The sequence below is a fragment of the Eleutherodactylus coqui genome, chromosome 5, assembly GCF_035609145.1.
Source record: "Eleutherodactylus coqui strain aEleCoq1 chromosome 5, aEleCoq1.hap1, whole genome shotgun sequence".
NCBI lineage: Eukaryota > Metazoa > Chordata > Amphibia > Anura > Eleutherodactylidae > Eleutherodactylus > Eleutherodactylus coqui.
This window is the reverse complement of record NC_089841.1, coordinates 55883374-55904244: the sequence shown is the minus strand read 5'-3', so window position 1 is coordinate 55904244 and position 20871 is coordinate 55883374. Positions and strand designations below refer to the sequence as shown.

The following is a 20871-nucleotide window of genomic DNA, read 5'->3' as shown; positions in this document are numbered from 1 at the left end:
TACAGATTATGATGTTTGCTCAGAAGCCCCGTGTGAACAGCAGTGTACAGATAACTTTGGTCGAGTCCTGTGTACGTGTTATCCCGGTTATCAGTACGATCGGGAAAGACACAGAAATAGAGAGAAGCCATATTGCTTAGGTATGTATACCATACAAATCATATGTATAGTATATAGTGCTATATAACATATGTAAAGGCCATTTGGTTTTGGTGGCCCATAGCGAACTATGGTGGGAGTAATTTGGAGACCTCTGGCCTGCATATACCTGAAGCCACTCCTGCTCATACTGGTGACCATATTGGTTCACCCACAAATGTCTTGGCAACATATATAATTGTAATAGGAGACATGGCTTATATTATTGGGGATTTTCAGTTTTCTGGAGTTCTGACCTTCATGGTTTGTGGGGCCACAGGATTTGTACTGATGCCTTGTTTTCTAAATTCTTCCATAAGGGTTTTCCTTGCTTCCCATGTCTCCCTTGTGAACTGATAATGAAGTTAAGAGGACACAACACCAGTGCAGATCATATTCTGCATTCTCCGTCCATTGTTCATATTCTGGAACACAGATGAAATTATAGACTAATCTTTTAATGTTGCAATATTTTAGTCTGCACGTGGGTGTTGTCAATAGAATGGAAAGTGCTGATCCACGCTGCTAAGCTCATGCAGACATAAGAGGAAAACTGAAAAACTTAGGAGTGAGTATAGACAAAAAGTTACAGAGGGTGCTTACCTTCATTTTTTTGTCTACACTCACCTCCCTTCACCCGGACAGACTTTTCTCAGATCCGGCTCCTGGAGCAGTTAATGTGTTACACAGGGGCTTATCCGCTCATTGTCAGTGGGGGATGTCAGACTGTCAATCAAGTTTGACATCAACTATTAATGGCTTTGTTGGTTTTACCCTATGACAGGACCTCTTAAAATAAGGATCAATCACAATGTGGCCATGTGGGACTTTTTGTGTATGAACATTCCACTGATTCTAGAAATTATATGGCCATAGTATAAATAAAGGAATAAGTCTCTATCCTACGCTACCAGCTTTTTCTAGGTTCGGGTGGACACTTAAAACGAACCTCCAGTATTGGGACAAAATTCTGTCCCAGTACAAGAAAAGTGTATATTGCTTCTCTGCCGCCCTCCGCCCTTCAGGCCCCATTTTCAGCAATTTCTGACTAACTAATGCACACTGTGCACTGCTTTCTGATTGGCCAGTGCTGATCATGTGAGTATTCTGGCCAATCACAGAGCAGGTATGATGCATTGGTATTCTAATACTACCAATGCACTGTGGGGATTAGGTAGTCTAAAGATTGTGTTGGATATCTTGGATGGCTGAAATTGGGACCTGGAACCGAGGGATCGGAGAGATGGCAGAGAAGAATAACTGCAAGTTATATACCCCACCTCCTCTACCTGGACAGAATGTTATTCCAAAACTGGAGGGTCGCTTCCTTTTAATCACACCATTCTATGGCTTGCAAAAAATGATATGTTTGGCTGGATTTGGCCAATCATGACATACACTTGCAATTTTGCCCATGTTTGTTGGAAATTCTTTGATGCAAAGGATTAGATTTTTGCCAAACAAAAGTCCTCCATCAGCCATTCTTAATTTTGTGGCCAATGGTTGCTTGAAATGCCCAAAGTTGGACATTTTGGTGACTTTTGTCTCAAGTGTATGGGCAGCTATATTGTTTAGCACAAAAAGGTAGAGGATATCAAAAACACCAATTCAACGTCTGTAGTGCAATGAAGAGATAAAGATTAATGAACTGTTTGCAGATGAGGCACAAGGAAGAAGAGCATTGAAGTCCCAATATGCTGCTTAATCTGGGATCTCACCACCGATCTGGAGACCATAACTCCTCTGCGGTGATGGCAGTCTCAGTGCATATAGAATTGTACCTTCTGAAGTGAGTGGTGAAACTAAACATGACACAGGAAGAAAATCCAGCAAGGACAGAATTATTAAAGAAGCCATCTGAAGTAAAAGAGGACCTGTCATGCCCTCGAATCAATGGGACAGGTTGTATAGCTTTGTAGCTGCTGGTGTGGAACCTAGTACAGTTTGTCTTTTATCTCTATTCCCTCTGTTCTTCTGGATAGACCTCCATTGATTTTGGTTCCCAGTGCTTTGAATCTGTCAAGTGGTCAGTCTGTTCCGCTTACTGTCAATCAAATATGATGGTATCTATTAACAGTAAGCAGTGGAGACTGATCACTTAAGAGATTCAAAGTGCCAGGAGCCGAAACTAATGGAAATCAGCATTTGGGGGCGGGAGTAGAGGCAAAAGACAAGCTACACTAGAGTCAATAGTGTCAATGGGGCCATGGCTGCAAAGCTATGCAGCCTGCCCTACTGCCCAAGGACATGACAGGTCCTCTTTAAAGGGGTTGTACCAGAATTTCAGGTTATCCCCTATCCACAGAATAGGAAATAACCTGCTTATTGGTCAGAGTCTGACACCCCTGCCAATCTTGAAAACAGGACTTGTGTGTCCCATTCTGTCACTGTGGGGGTTTCTTCTTCCCTGGCAGTGTAGTCAGCAAGAAGAGAGCACTGACCGAGCATGTGCGGTCAGTACTCCATTAATTTCAATGGGGCTGATGGAAATAGCCAAGCAGGTGCCACTCGGGTATCTCGGCAGTCCCTTTGAAAGTAAATGGTTGGCTGGTGTGCTTACATGACCAGCGCTTCATTCAAGCTCCTCCTCACTGTGGGGGCTGCAATGAGAAAGACATAGGACCTCCGTTCTTGAGATTGCCGGTGGGTCTCAGCAATGAGACCCCCAGTGATCAACAAGATATCCCCTTTCCTGTGGACAGGGGATAACTTGTAATCTTGGTACAACCCCTTTAAATAGCAAAAAAAAGCTTCTAAATATAAAATAAGAAACTTAAAGAAACAGTATAGGAACCTGAAGTGAGACTAGGATGTGAAACCCTTGACCTGCAAAAAGTATACTGTGCTACACAGTATCTACGTAAATTCCATCATAGAGTGCTCAAATGATACCAACATACAGCGACCACATAATATCCTCATACATAACATAGCCTAAGCAACATCTAAATAATACTGCTGTACCAATACGGAATTAGGACTTGTCCATACCTGAAAAAAGTCCCAGTATTGCTCGTACAATCCCACAAACTACGCTGTGAAAGTAGTCGGGTTTGTCAAACCTCACCCAAAAATGTCTATTTTGGAGGTGTTCCTCTGGACGGGGCTTATCTGTCCCAAATTTGACATCCTAAATGATTGCAAGTATGTTTGTGGAGCATCAGGTAGCAGGTCATCCGCAGCACCCCTCCAGCCTTCTATTGTTGACTTTTAATGCAAACTACCGCATACAAGTCAGACATTCACAAAGAGGAATGACATGAGGATGAAACATCAAGATTTCAGGGAAGTATTACTAGATAGAAAGCTTGTGTTTGAAGTCTTGCAGTCAATTTGGTTTTGTGTCAGCAGTGAGACAGAACGATGTGAGTCGTGATGTGACCTGGACAGATTCTGGGCAAAGTTCGGGGGTGCAGATGGTTGGGGTAAACTTTAATTTTAAACCAATTTTCAAACCAGACAATTGTTTAAATGAAGTCAGTTACCTTAAGAAATTATACTGAGGATCACCAGACACTGTAACCTCACCGGGGATCTAACTGATGACCATGTCTAGACTGGAGGATGGGGAGATTGGAGCTTCCCTGTATGGGAATTCTACCCATGACCCCGGAGTGCAGCATAAAATCACGTGACAAGTTCTCCGTGGATCAGTTTTAGTGTGAATCCATATTAGATGGGACAATCCAGTGATCTTAGTGACTTCCAACGAGGCCGGGTCATCAGTGCTAGACTAGCCGGGGCCGGGATTCCACTGCCAACCACGTGGGGTTCTCTCATACAGCGGTGTGGAGAGTTTCCAGAGAATGGTGTCATTGAGAAAAAACATCCAGAGAATGGGAATCCTATGGATAGAAACAACTCCTCACTGAAAGGGGTCAGAGGAGGATGTCAAGAATCATTCTGACAAACATCTGCTGCACAGTTAAGCAGACTGCAGCTGAATACAATGCTGTTGCCTCAATGGGCTGTAATAGCAGGCGACCAGTCTCAGCACCATTGCGGTGTAAGAGAAACAGAAAGCCGAGACTCAAGTGGCCAAAAAAGTGCAATAATGGTATCAACTGGTCAGATGAATCCAGATTTCTGTTGCACCGTATTGATGGGAGATCAGAATTTGTCACAGGCAGCATGAATTGATGACCCCTTCCCGTCAGGCTGGTGGAGTAATGGTGTGTGGAATGTTTTATAGGCACACTATGAGTCCTCTGATACTTGTGGATGGACGACACAAGGAATTTCTGAATGCCAAAGGAGGTCAAACACACTAAAATGGTTTCTAATAAAGTGGCCTTTCAGTGTATATTGTAGGAGATAAGAAAAGGTATAGTTTCAAATATGGAAAATCTTGGCATACTGTAAGAACATGTGCAGTTGTTAAAGGTGTTGTCCAGTTGTAAACTATTGATAGCCTATCCGCAGATCGGTGGGGATCCCCTGCCCCCAATACTCTGTTTGTCAGGCCAGTGCACTCATATACTGAGCTGATTTTTGCAGGAAGTGCACAGCTCCATTTTCTTTGTAGTGGCCTGGCTTGGTATTACAGGCCGGGTTCCCTTTTCCAATGGGATTTTTGCAGTTCTCTGCACAGCCATGTAGACACTGTGCAGGAAAAACGTAATAGGGGACAGAGCAGTAAGGGGTTACAGACCCCATTATATGTCAATAGGAACCGTCAGGCCCTGTTTGGATCTGTTGCATGACCTGTTATATATAAGAGTCACCATCCAGATGTGAACAGAGCCAAGTAATCTCTCTGATCTAACACGCCATACTGTTTTAACCCCTTAACTAGCGCTCAAAATATGTCTATTAATCTGGCGCTGACCTATGGTACATTTCCTCATAGTCTTATAAAGCCGCAGGCATCTACATAAGCCTAAGTATATACACAAGGTTAATATCACATCTGGCCATTAGAAGGCTCTCCCATTCACCTTGGTTCATCCAGTTATGGCATGTGCAGATATATAACTTCCATGTGATGAGACGTGTAATTTATTAAATAGAACAGACATACTTTGTAACCAAAGTGTTAGTAATAAACGACATAAACAGACTATACATGAATTATAGGCTCGGACCGCAGCCATGCGAAGTAACGCACTCAACGGGAGGGAAGGTTGGTTCTGTAGGCTCATGCAATAGGAAACATGTGTAGAGCAGAGGCTGGATGGAAGGGAAAAGCTTAATAACGGGAACAGTTCCTTGCAACATGCCGTCTGCGTAATGGAACATGTGTATTATGGGAAGACAACAGTTATACCGAGAGATTACTGGATTGTGAAATCACATTTACTGAAGCATATCCTTTTTTCTCATCTGTTTTTGTGCTCTGATAGTAGATTTTCTGTTCCATTTTCTGCATGTGATTTTGGGGACGTCCGACTTGCTGCTTTGAGCTTTGACAACATTGGAAGAAATTTATAGACACTTGGACATATGAAACCGCAGCCAAAAAAAAAAAAAAAAAAATGTTTTCAATGTCACAAACAGTATTTAAAAAAAATCCTAAAATCCTGCAGTTCCCACACTGACCACAAAGCCTAACAATAGTCTGACCCTACCTGTTCTAAGGAGAAAACTTCTTAACACTCATCTCATTATCATCACAGGCAGGATGAGACAACTATATATAGATAACATAGGATCAACCATTCACAGTAGGAGATGGTCACAGCTCACCTCCTCCACCCTCTCCCTGCACAGCTCACAGAGCACACCCACAGTACTCCCCTATATTAGTCAATAAGTCTCCTGCTGAGCTTTGTGTGAATGTCGCATTTATTTGTTTCGCTGTACACTACTTTTTAAGTATTCAAGACCAGATGGGATAGTCCTCTGAATAGCGACTGGTCAACCTCCAGGCTGTCAAGTTGAAGCTTTTCAGGTGTACACAGAGCTGCGTTCCTTCAATAGCAATCTCAACTCATGTATATGAGCTTGGTGAACCATGACCTCTTAGGCCAAAATGGCATATTAACTATTGCCGAGGTCTGATCTTGCCTGATCTTTGGTAATTCCCTTGGTAACATCGAGATTAGAAGGAATATATAGGATAGCCTGAGCCTCCATGGGATGGACAGAGCATCCTCTACCAAAGAATTGTCCTTCCTATATAGGAAGCAGAATACTTCTACTTTGGCATTTTGCCTTGTCGCCATTAGATTGATTTCTGTTATGCCCCATTGGTCTGAGATCTATGTATGTGGACTACTGTCAGATGGGACCAGTTCTTGTCTGCCCAGGTCTTGATCATATCCACTTCGTTCTGAAGGGCGTCTGATTGGGTAGCTCCCTGTTTGTTTATGTAGAGAACTGATGTTGTATTGCTTTCCCTCTATGATAATTCCCTTAAAGTTCTCTCGGATTCAATGAGCAGCATCTGTCCTGGGTTGTCTGGGACTTTTGGACTGGCATCTCCTCCAGGTGAGCCCCCACATCCTGATAGAGAAGCATCTGTTGTCTGCAAGGTCCAATTGGGTGGGACTATTGACCTCCAGTCTTTTGATGGATCCACAATCTGAGTGTACAACGGGTCTTCCATGATAAGGAGTGTCTCTTGCTCAGCCCTTTTAAGGTGCAAGGCCAGATCTTCAGACTCTCCTTCTGCAGAGGACATAAATGTCATAGTGCCCAGGGTACAGCCTCTACCGCTAATGACATGAGATTTAATACTCTCATCAGGGTCCTAATAACCCTTCTGGATACTTTGAAAAATCTTGATGCTGCCATTATTTTTTCCTTCCCCTCTGATGTAAGACTGAGTGTCATCCAAGCAGATCTGCTAAGCTTGCTTTGAATAGCCAATTGTTCAAATATGGAACTATTGTAACTCCCTGGACCCTTCAACCGCAACCGCAGATATAACCTTCTTGAATACAAAGGGAGCAGAAAAGATCCCAAATGGTAGGGCTATGAGCTGATGATGCTGGATTTTCCCTCTTGCTTACCACAGTCCTGAGGTAATTTCTGCAAGCCTTTATTATTGCAATGTGCAGATAGGCATCTTTTAGATCTTGCGTAATCACAAAATCCCCTGACAGTATATTGCAGCCACTGGTTTTGTTGTCTTCATTCGGAATCTTTTGCATCTGATGTGTCGATTGAAGTATCTCAAATCTATAATCATACGTCAGTCCACAGATGGCTTTTGGATCAATAAGATTGGTGAATAAACTCTGCAACCTCTTTTCATTAGTAAGACATCTTTTGATGCTCCTTCCTTATTCTATATAATCCCATAGTGTTTCTTCTTTAAATGAAGCTAGAGGGCCTGTCTGTGCGAACTTGTCATTCGGTAATCGATTGAAGACTATTGTATATCTGTCTTTTACAATAGATAGTACCCAAGGGTCCTTTATTGTCATCTGCCAGGCTTGTAAAAAATGGGAGAGGCAACTGCCTACTGGAATATAGCTTTCCTTTACGTTGCCAGATTTGCTTGTAAAGGCCTCTAGATCTCGGAAATCCTCTATTTTGGCGTGGGCCATGCCGATAATACAGTTGGGATTGTCACGTTCTCTGAGGAGATCTTGCTCTTCCAATACCTCTCCCTCTACCACTGGATGACAATGTTAAAGATTGTCCGCAAGGCCTTCCATTATGTTATCTAGTGCAGTACCATATAATCTGCCTGGTTCGAAGGGCAGGCCACATAAGTGGTTTTTAGAGGTACTGTCCGCAACTCAAGGTCTGAGCCACAAGATTTGTCTGGCTGTTGTAGAAATGGCTCTGGTAGAAAATTTTTACAGGTTGTGCTGGTGCATCACAGAGAAATTCTCTAGCAAGGTTCAGGTTTAACAATTCATCATGTGGAATTCCATCTAGAATATCTTCCTGTAACCGAAGTAGGTTTTTTTCTTAGGTTGTGTATTACCTTGTTGGCAGCTACTGAAAACTGAGCATTGAACTGCAGCAGTAGAATAGGATCTTCTCAAAGAGCATTCAGCTCTGCGATCCATTGCGTCTTGAAGGCCTGTCCCGTCTCCAGCAGGTGCTCCTGTCCAGTGCAAGAGCTTTGCCAGTCATATCTACCTTTTGTATGGAGTCCCACTGGTCTTCCTGTACAGAAAACATTGTTAAGAACCTCTTTGATAATACAGGAGCCTTTACTGGGTGTTTCCTTTCTATCTTCATTGTCTTGGCTAAGGCGTCATCCACCTCGAAGGCCCTAGGCCCCATTCTGGAAGATTTTGGAGCTTTCCTCATGTTAACATTCTGGTCATATAGCCAGATGGATTTTAACCATTTATTTATTCTTTCTTATTGGAAATATAACGTCCCTGAGTATCCATCATCCTGAGAGGTAAATCTCATCTAGTACCTAAATGGACTTTTTTTTTTACCAAATCCTTAACTATACAGCATTCTGTATAGTGGGTTTTTCTGGGTCCTTGGTTCGGCAGCTCTTGCACCCAGTGACGTAACTATAAGGGATGTAGGGGATGCGGTTGCACTCAGGCCCAGGAGCCTTAGGGGGCCATAAGGCCTCTCCTCTCCATATAGGGAGCCCAGTGCTATGAATAAAGCATTATAGTTGGGGGCCCTGTTACAGGTTTTGCATTGGGGCCCGGGAGCTTCAAGTTATGCCTCTGCCTGCACCAATTATATTCATAGCCATCTGGCAATGGTGCATTGCACACTCTACATGTTAGATGTCTGCTCTTTCAGGTGGCTTTACAACCAGCACCCAACACCCTATGGAAGAGAGAAAAAAATATTATTATTCCTGAGAGCAATATTTTGTATTAAAAAACTGGAAACTGTACGTTATACGCACTTATCCGCACCACCAGCCCACAAAGAGGACGAGATGCTCTTAAAGGCTTCCTAATATGGTGCCCAGACCCGAAGTCTCACCTCCCTCGATTTGTACTCCCCGTTCCACGATTTTATTACATCTATAGTGTGGAAAAAATCTAGCTTCCCACCCATAAATGCTATTAAGCGACCTTATTTCTGTCCCATGGATATATACGTCTGAAGACCATGAGTGCTGCCATCTTGTCGAGGCTTATAGAGACGCTGGAGAAGTAAGCGACAGCAACTGTGTCGGTGAGTTTCTTTCCGTTAAAACACACAGATCAGTTGGTTAATACAGAAACCCACTGTTTCATCCTCAAAAGGAAAGGAAGTGAAGCCCTCCCAAAAAATGGGAAAAGTGACACCAATTGTGTTCACATAATGTGCTATCACTAAGTTACGCATAGGTGTCCTAAGTGAAAGTATATACCCTATAAGGGGAGGTGGAGCTATTTAATATATTCTCATTAAAATATCTATCTGCCCTATTAGTACAATGGGCAGAAATACTCCATAATTGTGCTGCTGTGGGACGTAAGGGAAGCAATTTTTTTCAGATGCGTGAAAAATACGTGTATAGTAATGTGACTCATGTGTTCTTAACAGGGAAAGACATCACAATCACTGCAAAATCACAGCAAAAGCGGGTGCGATGAAGGTCTGTCTTGCTTGGACCTATATTGCACTCACCTGTAAATACAGCCTGAGGCTAACTTCATACGTGCCAGTATGATATCAGGCTGTGAATCACTGCCCGATATCGCGCTCGCCAACATGCGATTTCCCCGCGAGGTATTTTTTTATCTCTAAACCACTTCTCATCACTTTGGGGAAGTAGCAATCCTCCACCGCGGTTGACAGCCGTCGTAGAGGATCGCGGAGTGTCTTCCATTGTTTTCAATGAGGAGACCTTGCATCGTATTCGCGCGCACCTAGCACGTGGTACGATGCTATCTCCAGCCCCACTGAAAACAATAGGTAATGAGAGGGCACGCCCAAAAGATAGGAAGGGCCCCCGATTTGTTTTCCGTATCATGGTGCTATGCGATGCAGGGAAAGATCACTCATGTGTATGACCCTATTCAAAAGAATAGGGTTCATGTTTGTGCATCTTGCAACACACAAATCTCACGCGATTTTCTCGGCCGCGTGAAAACGGCCCAAACATGATGTGTGGTTGTCACATCCAGCCACATTATTTTGTCTAATGCCATGATCGTTCACCCTGGCAGTGCAAATAATATCACAATTTGCAAGCGTCAGGAGCTGGTGCCAGCACAGTAGTCATTAAAAATAATAAAAAGTCCCATTAAAAGGTTTGTATCAATAGTACAACTCCTCAGGATATGATGCAGCCGATGGAGTAACCAAAGTATATCATATTTATTTAAAAGACACAAAAATGAAAGTGAACAATAGAATGTTAATGATTAAACAATTAAACTTTCAACCTTGGGTACCTAAGCGCTATCTAGTATTATCTACAAGGTAATACTAATAATACCTTTGAACAATCCATAGTAGCAGTAATACCTTTGTATGGTACAGTCTCAGAGAAATATGGGTTATAGAGTAGGAAACACAGCTTTCCTTTGGGGATTAACACTCCCATACAGTCTATTAGAAAGGACAATTACAGTATACACTTGTGACTAATCTCTAAGGCTTGCTCAGTAGAAAACATTTGACTTTCCCCCTGCCAACAAATAACTCAGTCTGTGAACTAAGTTCTTGAGTACCTGAAACTTGCTAACAGTTTAGTGTCTTTAGTATAAGCCCTATTTCCTACAGCAGGCCTGCTGACTAACTATATTTTAACCCTTCATGATGTGCACACCCAATGTTGTTTATGAGGCCAGCCTCACTTACCGTTTGGTGTGAGGTAGTTGACGCTCAGCTCTTTATAAAGTGTCATGGCCCCTTCAGTATGTAATTGATTGTGTCCCGGGACACATACTAGAATAGAAATATGTTTCAACATGTGAAATGATTTTATGGTGGTTTTCTTCTTTAACCCCTTAATGCCACAGGAAGTTTACGTCCTGGCAGGGTGATACTTACCACAACACTATGTAAACTTATGTCCTGTAGATGGCATGAGCTCAGAAGTGATCCATGCCATTCCGTAGCAGGAGTCGGCTGTGACTGACTGCCAGCCTCCCACTGTTAACCCATTACATACTGCAATCAATGTAGATTGCAGCATGTAAAGGGTTCACAGAGAGAGCGTGCTCCCTTTGTAATGTCATTGGTCCTCCTCTATGTAATCATGGAAGGTTGATGGGTTTTCATGGCAACTGGACACCAGAAAATAGTGTTTGGGCCTGCGATGGCCTGTCATCGCTATTCTGAGTGATAATGCATGATTATAGCGATCTTAACTTTTCTAGTTCAATTACCCTACCAGAAAGTAAAAAATAAGAAAAAATTGTAAGGCTCCATAGGGAAAAACAGGCTACAAAACCTTACAAATCGCGGCTGTATAGAGCATGCCGTGATTTTGTAGTCTCGTAATGTCGCAGGCTACAAAACATCACTCGTATGGAAGAACCCATAGGAAAGCATGGGATCTACGTACATGCGATTTGTAGCACTGTTGCATTGTGAAACAATTGCGTGAGAAAATCACCCGCAAGGAAGCTGCCTTCGGGATTCTTCACACGGGCGTATTTTTCATCAGTATTTTGTTAGCCAAAACCAGGAGAGGGTCCAAAATACGGAAGAAATGCACATTTCTCCACTATACTTTCTCTCTCTACGTTCCACTTCTGGTTTTGGCTCACAAAATACTGATAAAAATACGCCCGTGTGAAGGAGCCTTTAAGCTGTATGATTAATGCCAGAAGATATCATACGGAGGGTGAACACCCACTTGTGTTTTTTTATGCGATTGTCAATGGGACTTTCTAATGTCAAAAACGCATCGCAAGTTGGTGCTTTGTGATTTTTGAGCCTTGTGTTTTTAACATTAGAAAGTCCCACTGACAATCGCATTTAAAAACGCAGCAATATCGCAGCGTTAAAAAATCGCAAGTGGGTGTTCACCCTGATAGTTTAAAAATGCTAGCAGTCCAAGGTGTAAAACTAGATACCGTCACCAAAAATTGGAACATATGGCTTAACCATTATCCTCCTTTAATCTTAAAAACTCAACCCCTCCCCTGATACCCCCATACATAAGAATGTATAATCTATGCCTTGTAATTAGAGATGAGCGAGCATACTCACTAAGGCAAACTACTCGAGCGAGTAGTGTCTTAGTTGAGTACCTGCCCGCTCGTCTCTAAAGATTCGGGTGCCGGAGCCGGTGACAGGTGAGTTGCGGAGGAGAGCGGGGGGGAAGAGAGGGAGATCTCCCCTCCGTTCCTCCCCGCTCTCCCCCGCCACTCCCCGCCCGCCGCCAGCACCCGAGCGGGCAGGTACTCGACTAAGGCACTACTCGCTAATCTCTAGTTGTAATTAATACTGATGTCTACAACCATAATTACACCTGCATACTATCTTATTGAAACAAAAAACAAAGGCAGAATTGATGAGTTTTTTTTCTCCCTGCCCTACAAAGAAAATGAATAAAAGTTTTACAATACAGTACATGTACCCAGAAAAGCTACCAATTAAAACTACAGTTCCCCATGTTAAAAACAAGCCCTCATAGGGCCCTTTTATGGAAATATTAAAAAGTTTTTCCTTTTGAAAAGTGGAGATGAAAATCCTCCAAATATCGTTATGGCAAAACATTGTCTGTGTTCTTAGGGGGTTAAAGAGTACTATTAAAATGTATCATGTGACACAAGTGACATCACTCCTTTATGACATCACTAGTGTCATAAATTTCACTTCATTGATCACTTTTAAAATCAATTTCTTTCTACTGAGAGGAGATATTTTTGTAAAGATTTTTGCAAAACAAATTTATTGAAGCAGCCGGGAAACCCTGAGAAATTCACGGACACTTCTGCACGTATTGATGCTGCCACCTAGAGGAGGTGATGCGTTCGCTTATCCTGGAATTTTTTTCAGTAAATGACTTCTAGATGTATATTTTATTAGGCGTCTGTTCTGTAGTGTTCAGTCTTCCCTTATTTAAACACTGCTGACTTGAATAACTGGGTTAGTCACTCTGTATTGCATCACTGGGTGCTGCTTATAGATGGAGCACTAACTAGCTGTGTGATCAGCGCTGAGCTGAATTAGTCACAGCAGCATAGATCCGGATCTCAGGAGCTGAAATTGCCTCTGCAAAACTCACTTGCCAGCTTTACTTACAGTGTACTTGCCAACCCTTAAAAGAGACTGCAGGAGATTGCAAAAAGTAGTGAGAAAGTACCCAGCATATGTGCCAGGCGGAAATACAAATAGTCCATATGACCCCCTTCAACAAACCTGAAAATGAACACAGACCCCTAAACAAATACAGACCCAATGAATAAATATAGATCCCTGAGATCTTCTAAATGAATACAGATTCCCCCAGACCCATAAAATACTCCCCATAGACCACCCCACAGCCCCTGATCCCAGATCTACTAAATGAACTCCCCCAGACTTCCTAAATAAATACGACACCTAAGAGCTCCTAAACTAATAGAGAACCCAGACCCCCTAAATAAATACAGACACCCCCCCCCCCCCAGACCATACGTAAATTGCCCACAGAGCAGACCCCCTCCCCAAATTAAATACAGACCCAAAACCAGACTTCCCTATGTAGAATACAAATATCTGGCCCCACTTAATACAGTCCAGTCACTGCTTTATATATAGCTGAGGGGGGGGGGGGGGGGAATGGTTTAACCCCTTAACGCTCCGGGATGTACATTTACGTCATGGAGGTTTGGGTCTTGTATGGAGAGGGATCAGGGGTCAATCCCGCTCCATACAATGTGGGTGCCACCTTTTTCTAACAGCCAAAACCCGCCTGCAACAGCACTGATGCTGATCGAGCTGTTAATCCTTTAAATGCCGCTGTCAATTATGACAGTGGCATTTAAATGCCCCAATTTAAATGCTGCCACCCCCACGCCTCCCCACGATGAGATTGCCATGGCAGCCAGGAGCCTTCTGAAAGCCACCCAGGGCTGCAACTGCAGATTGCCTATCAAGAAAGATTTCATGTCAGATCACAGTATAATGTAATACTACGGTATTACATCATATTGCAATAACGATCAATCCATCGCAAGTTCTTCTTCTCTTATGGGTGACTTGAAAAAAAATGTAAAAATCTGTTTTATTAATTATTAAGAAAAATAAAAGGTTATAAAAGTTTTGAAAAACCCTTTTGCCATATCTTCTAATATAAAAAGCCTACAGAAGTTTCTTAAACCACACTTTGACCCTTTATTCCTGCTCATTTTCCTATCAAGAGGCGGTGACATGCTACTGACTACCTGCGGAACCCCATTTACAGCCTCTAAGAGGTTTTAGTAGCACGGCCTTCTTTCTACTTCCCCTCCCTGGCCATGACTCTTTGGCTTGAGAAGGAGAACCAAAGAGGTGCTACTAAGCGACTTCTGCCTCTCTCCATCCTCTCTCCTAGGAGGAGTCAAGGCTACATCGAGTAGTTATTGCTCACTTATGTCAAAGTCTCATGCCGCTGTCTGTAAGGGGGAGTGCTATAAGTGCTATTCCCCCTACACAACAGCAGTAGCTCTGCAGGGCCAATACACTGCCCATGCTTTATTATATGCAGAAGAGTAGGAAAAGATGGTTTATCGTCCTTTGTTTGGTGTGTCCTTCTTTATAGCAAAATAATTAGACCAATTCAATCATAGGTAATACCGTGTTTCCCGAAAATAAGACCTACCATGAATATAAGCTCTACCTAGATTTTTGGGGATTTTCATGGAGGCTTGAAATTTTAGCCCTACCCTGAAAATAGGCCTTAGCTGCATTACACTAAAAAACAAAGGAATATATTACCTAACAGGCTCAGTCCAGGTCCCTCACGCTACTCTCTAGAGCTTTCACGTGCTTCTTGCAGTCTTCGGCCACCCACAGACAATCACTTCCTGGTTACGGGGTTCATAAATCCTACCTCCAGGAAGAGATAGCTCTGATTGGTTCATCAAGCACTGCATTGCTTGGCTGAGCAGTGCTCGAGAACCAATCAGAGCCATTGCTTTCTGGAGGCGGGATTTATGAATTTGTGAAATTGTGAAATTTTTTTTGTTATCCCCCTCAGTGATAGCACCCGAGGCAGCCCGCACCTGCCGCACCCCGCTTTCTACGCCACTGACCTGTATTCTACATAGCACATAATCGGTGAGGGCTCCTGTTATGGATTTTGCCTTTAGGGTCTGGGAACTTCAAAGTCTGGCTCTGCCACAGCCCTTTCAATCAACTGATCCGCCAGGATGCCGATAATCGAATTCCCACTGATTGGGTATTGATAGCCTTCAGGTTATGTCTCTGGAATGGACACATATCATTGCATACTGTAATAGATTGCCTGTTTTCATTTTATACATTTCATTATGAGAAAGACCTGAGCTTCAAGATATTTTTCCTGTCAATGCCAGACAGGTGGAGACAAGCCCTACTTTAATAGTAATGTGCAGCTTCTAAGCCAAACACATGTAAACCACTCTGCCTCATCATGTTACTGGCTAAAAGCTGCACTTACAAGTAGAGTTGCATCTTCTAAGCCAACTGGCAGTAACAAAGATTTCGTGGCACCAATCTCCCCTATGCAGTTTCACACAAGTGCGTTACAAACTCATATTTGCACCCATATTACTGACAAGTGACCTAGCTAGAGATGAGCGAGCACGCTCGTTTAAGGCTGATGCTCGAGTGAGCATCAGTCTTTTCGAGTAACTGATTACTCGGCCGAGCACTATGCGGGGGGGGGGGGGGGCGGCGGGGGGTAACGGCGGGGAGCTGGGGGAAGAGAGAGATCTCTCTCACTCTCCCCCCACGCTGCGCCCTGCCCCCCGCCGCCCCCCCACCCCACCCCTCTGCATGGTGCTCAGACGAGTAATCAGTTACTCGAAAAGACCGATGCTCGCTGGAGCATCAGCCTTTAAAGAGCGTGCTCGCTCATCTCTAGTCCTTGCCCAACTGCGGGTCTACTGACCATACTGATCTATGATGCTATGAGTTTGGGCCAGTAGACCTGCAGACGGGCTAGGGCAAGGTCTATTGGTATTACAGGTACAAAAAAATGTGCCGATATTACACTTCCGTGAAAGCAGCCTATAGGGCACTTTAACCACTTCAAGACCAAGTCGGTTTCTGCCTTAATGACCAAGCCATATTCTGGAAGTCTGTCATATGTCACTTTGAGGCCTTTTTACATGACTGTATATATGCAACTATTTAGCTGTGCCAAAAAAATCGGACAAAAATCGCGACCATCTGAAGCATTGGGTGACAATGTATTAATTCAGATGAACAATTTTTGGGCGCGTGAAAATATCGCCCCGGAAATCGTTTTAGACTGCTTTAAAAGATAGGTCTTGCCGTATCTTTTGCCGAGATACGCTGGAAGCTCCCATAAACTTCTATGTGAGTTGGAAAAAAAGAGAGGTGGAGGGTGTTTAGCTGCATCCAACACTAAGAAAAGAAGAAAGCTGTCGCTGTTTAAGCATTGGCAGTCATTCCGAGGATTTCTGGCGACTGAGGGATTCTGAGGGATTTCCGCGCTGCAGCGTATTTTTTTTACCGATACGCTGCTGACACCTGTGTGAATGGCTGATAATACGCTAATTAAGATCAGGACTTGATTGTGTGAAAGAGCCCGAAGGCTAGTGTCACACAGGCATACGCGCTTTTATACGCGCGTATGCGCTGCATGTTTGCACAATGGGCATTGCGTATTTTTGTGCACATGTGTATATTTACTATACTTCTGGCGTGTGCAAATCGTGCACATTTACTCTCACAAAAAAACACACAACCATGCTCCCATTCATTGAAATGTGCAATTAGGTTAATTAGCTCAATATGTGCTATTTACAGAAAATAGAGGATGCTGCATATCATTATCCAAACGAAATGCGTCCGCAAAATACACTAATGTGAACCAACCCATTCAAATCAATGGTTTCTATTCACCGCATATTGTGTACCGCGAAAACACTGCGCCAATACGTTCATGTGACACTGGCCAAAGGCTGGATTCACACAGATGTATTTGCTAGTGCATTTGCACGTGCAATACGCAGAAAATAGAACGCATTGAATTTAATGGGTTTCTTCACATGTGCGTATTTGGCGTGTGCATTTCAGTTGCACAAAATAAAATGCGGCGTTCTTCGTTTTTCTGCTCATTTGCGCAAGGAAAGTGAACATTTTGAACTCATGAAACTAATTGGCTATTACAATGGCTGAGAGCATCGGGGCGTGTTTTTTTGTGCACACTGTTGTACACGATTTACGCATGCAAAAAGTGCAATAAAATACGCCGATGCACTCAGAGAGCAGAGGAGACAGAGGCTGTTATAGTGCTGTAGTGCCGGGAAAGTTTGTTACTAAAACAAACTTTCCTAGCCAGAGCTATGAGTGGCTGTCAGTCTGATGAGGTCATTGGGAACCCAATCAGATAGCAATGATGACATTCAAACCACAGGCTGTTTCAGGTATTTGACCAATGGAACAATACCTCTGCAGCACCCCCTATTGGATGGCAGCATTCCTGCAAATCAATGTCCAATCTTCCTTGTTTGCATATATTTCGCAGAGGAGCATGCATGGCCTTATAAGTCTCCTCACTCACCTTCAATGTGCTCTCCTTAAGGAGTGATGACACCCCCACTCACGTCATAGGCCTCTCACTAGCCAGAATTCTACTGCATACTGATGAGGGGCAAACACCCCGAAACAGCTGTCTATGTATGGATTCTGGCTTGGTTTTCAATTCCCAATCGTTGTTGCATACACCTGTATAAAGGGTCGGACATTGATTTGCAGGAATGCTGCCATCCAGTAGGTGGCGCTGCAGAACTATTGTCCCATCTTCCTTATTCAGATATATTTCCCAGAAGAGCATGCATGACCTTATAAGTCTCCTCACTCACCTTCTAGGTGCTTTCTTTAAGGAGTAATGATAGCCCTCCCGACCCACTCACCTGCTGAGTGAAGAACATAAATTTACATCGCTGCTGCACAGGGCCCTGCAAGCAGCGATGTAAATTTACAGTGTGCAGTCATAAAGTGGTTAAAAAAATAAAAAAGACAACCCATCCAGAGTATCACGGCCCCTTCAATCAGCTGATCGTTAATGATGCCGAGAGTTGGTTCCACACTGATGTGATGTTGATGACCTATTGTAAGAAAAACCTAAACCTACTGATTGGTGACATCAGAGGGTGACAGACATCATAGTGACCTGATACAACCTGCAGCTGTATGCTGAGAGTCTGCAGGTGCAAGCAGGAGATCTGCAGTGGATCGGGCCAAGGTGAATAACAAGTATGGCCTCCTTTAATTTGGCCCCGGGTTCTGAGGACATGAGAAAAAGGACTCTTTCAACACAAAAGGAACAAATTCTAGCATTGTAACCACCCATAACGATCATTAGTAAAAGTTACCACCACCCAGCCATTAGTCGGAGCTGTGGATTCCCAAATGGACTCTATTTTCCTGTTTTAGTTTCGGAACGGCCAGGCCAAGAACAACAATAACAGCGTTACATTGTACTTCTCCTCATTTATCCTCACTCTAAAATCTTCTGCAAGACTTCCAAAAATCAGTTCCTTCATCCGTGAGCTCCTGCAGCCAACCGGGCCAAATAGAGAATAGATGGGAACGTTCTCATCGCAGAAATAATAATAGGAATGGATGGGTTAAGTACTACACTTTCCTGGTGAAAACTGCTCTCTGGTGAAAAGTAAGAGCCTGTTATTGATGTCTTATATAAAAATGGATGTACGATGTGCTGTGTTTGGCAACCGCCGAGAGTCAATCACCACTGCAGAACGTCTCGTAAAACACCAAGATCCCATCTAGAAGGAAAGGCTGAAACGTGATATCTCCTTAAGATTAAAAACCACTTTCAAGGTCGAAGCAAGCTCGATGGAGAGTGCACTCCTATTCTTCATGCCCATATCATCCAGCGACTACATTGCGGTCTGATAGATGATCCAATTATTCAGTTCAGGCGAGGACTGTTTAGAGATCTCGGAGGAGACATTTTCATCAGCATCACACGTAGGTAGGACGTAAAGATGTAGCGGCCTCATCAGTTCTCGGGAAGGGGAGCAGGAAATTTCACAATGTGGTCCAAGATTCGGGAGGAATCGTTACTGCTGTCCCTGAAGTCATTTTGTGTCCTTGGACGCCCAAAAAGCAGCTTTCACACTAAATTACAAGCGATGTTAAGAAAGCAGTTGTCTTAGGAAGTCTCGGAAAATGAGTATGTTCCTCCTTGTACTTAGCCAACTGTTCCACTACATGTATCCAGAGACATTATGGCTGGGTGGACCATGCTCTAGGGATTTGCTGAAAATGGTCATGCAGTCTTTCTCGGCCAACTGTATTGGACTCTCATACATCTGGTTCAGGAAAAGTTGGGTGACAACCAATATGGCTGTCAATGCAACTAATTGGGTCAGGAACTGTTACTAGAGCTCAAAATAGCAACTTGCAACGAAAGATTTCTGATTTTTTGCAAAAATGGAAACAGTTGATGTATCACAGGGAAATTTGCCTTTCATGATTCTGAGAAAGTTGTGTGGCAACTGCATTGGGAATCATAGAGGTAGTATATTGTTTACACCCAGCTTTCCCAGAAACAAAAAGCGCTAAATAGAAGATTGAGAACATTACAGAAGAGGAAAATGCAAGGATTGGTGTTTACTTGGGTGTTTTTAATTAAAAAATTCTGGTTATCATTGTGAGTTTTGTGGTTTCTTAGATATCTCTTCCAAGGAAAGTTGGGTGACCACCTATATTGGTGTCACTACAACTCCCAAGGGGTTTATCATTCACCTTTTAGTCTCCTTAATGGTAAATATGTCTAATTATCCAATGACCCATTCACTACTCCTATCTTGAAGTAATAGTAGGCAGATTTGCCATTTAAAGGGTATGTCCGCTGAGGTCCAGTTTTCAGTCCAATGGATATAAAATGATAAACTAAGTATTTTTACAAATAGTCTTGATTAGAAATTTCCTGTTGTTTTTAATCTACAGCATGAAGATCTATAAGTCTCCATGGTATTATAAAAGACTATAAACAGACTCTGATCCTGCAATCACTTCCATCTTACTCTTACTTCTTACTAACTTACATTTGGTAGGTTAGCAAAACGCAAGGGGCGGTATGACTGCGGGATCCTACAGGGTTTGCTTGTTGTTTGTTACCATGGAAACTTCTTGATCTGCACAGGAGCGGTTGACACTAAATGGTAGGAAATTTGGATGAAGGCAAAATGTATTCTGGGGAACAATAAAAAAAAGTGTCTGCAAAAGTGGAAATACAGTTTAACTTCTTTCCAACGTGTCGGGTGTCATTGTATACAGTGAATTTGGGAACCAAGCTAGATCCATACATGGCAAATGTCAACCATCTTTGAAGCCGACACCCACCGGCAACAGCCGTGATTGGAGATGACTCTGATCGCGGCTGCTAACCCTTTAATTGTTGCTATTGATTCTGACAGCTGCATTTAAATTTTCAGATTGGGACTAAAATGTCCTGAATACCGCCCACTTCCCCTCGGGATGAGATTAACTATTAAGGTCCCTAGGACTACCATGAATGATTGATTGCCTATTAAGATGTACCTGTGGCATGGCTTAATATTCTTAAGAGAATGCGAGTATGGTATTGCAAATTCTCTATGGGGGCTAAAAGGAAATGCAAAAACAATTAAAATAATGATATTTTAATTATTAGAAAAAATTTAAATTATTCAAAGTTTAAAAAACCCTTCTTTTCCCGTGTGTCACAGCAAAAAATGGAAAAAAAATGAAAGACTTGTA

General features: G+C 43.0%; 1 protein-coding gene across 1 annotated transcript in view; it reads left to right on the top strand.

The window, feature by feature from the left end:
* CCBE1 (collagen and calcium binding EGF domains 1) overlaps nt 1-20871 on the top strand; it is a 314798-nt gene that overhangs the window by 268795 nt on the left and 25132 nt on the right. The window contains exon 4 of the mRNA XM_066602551.1: nt 6-140. Within this exon, the coding sequence (XP_066458648.1) occupies nt 6-140 (135 nt within the window). The remainder of the gene's footprint in view (nt 1-5; nt 141-20871) is intronic.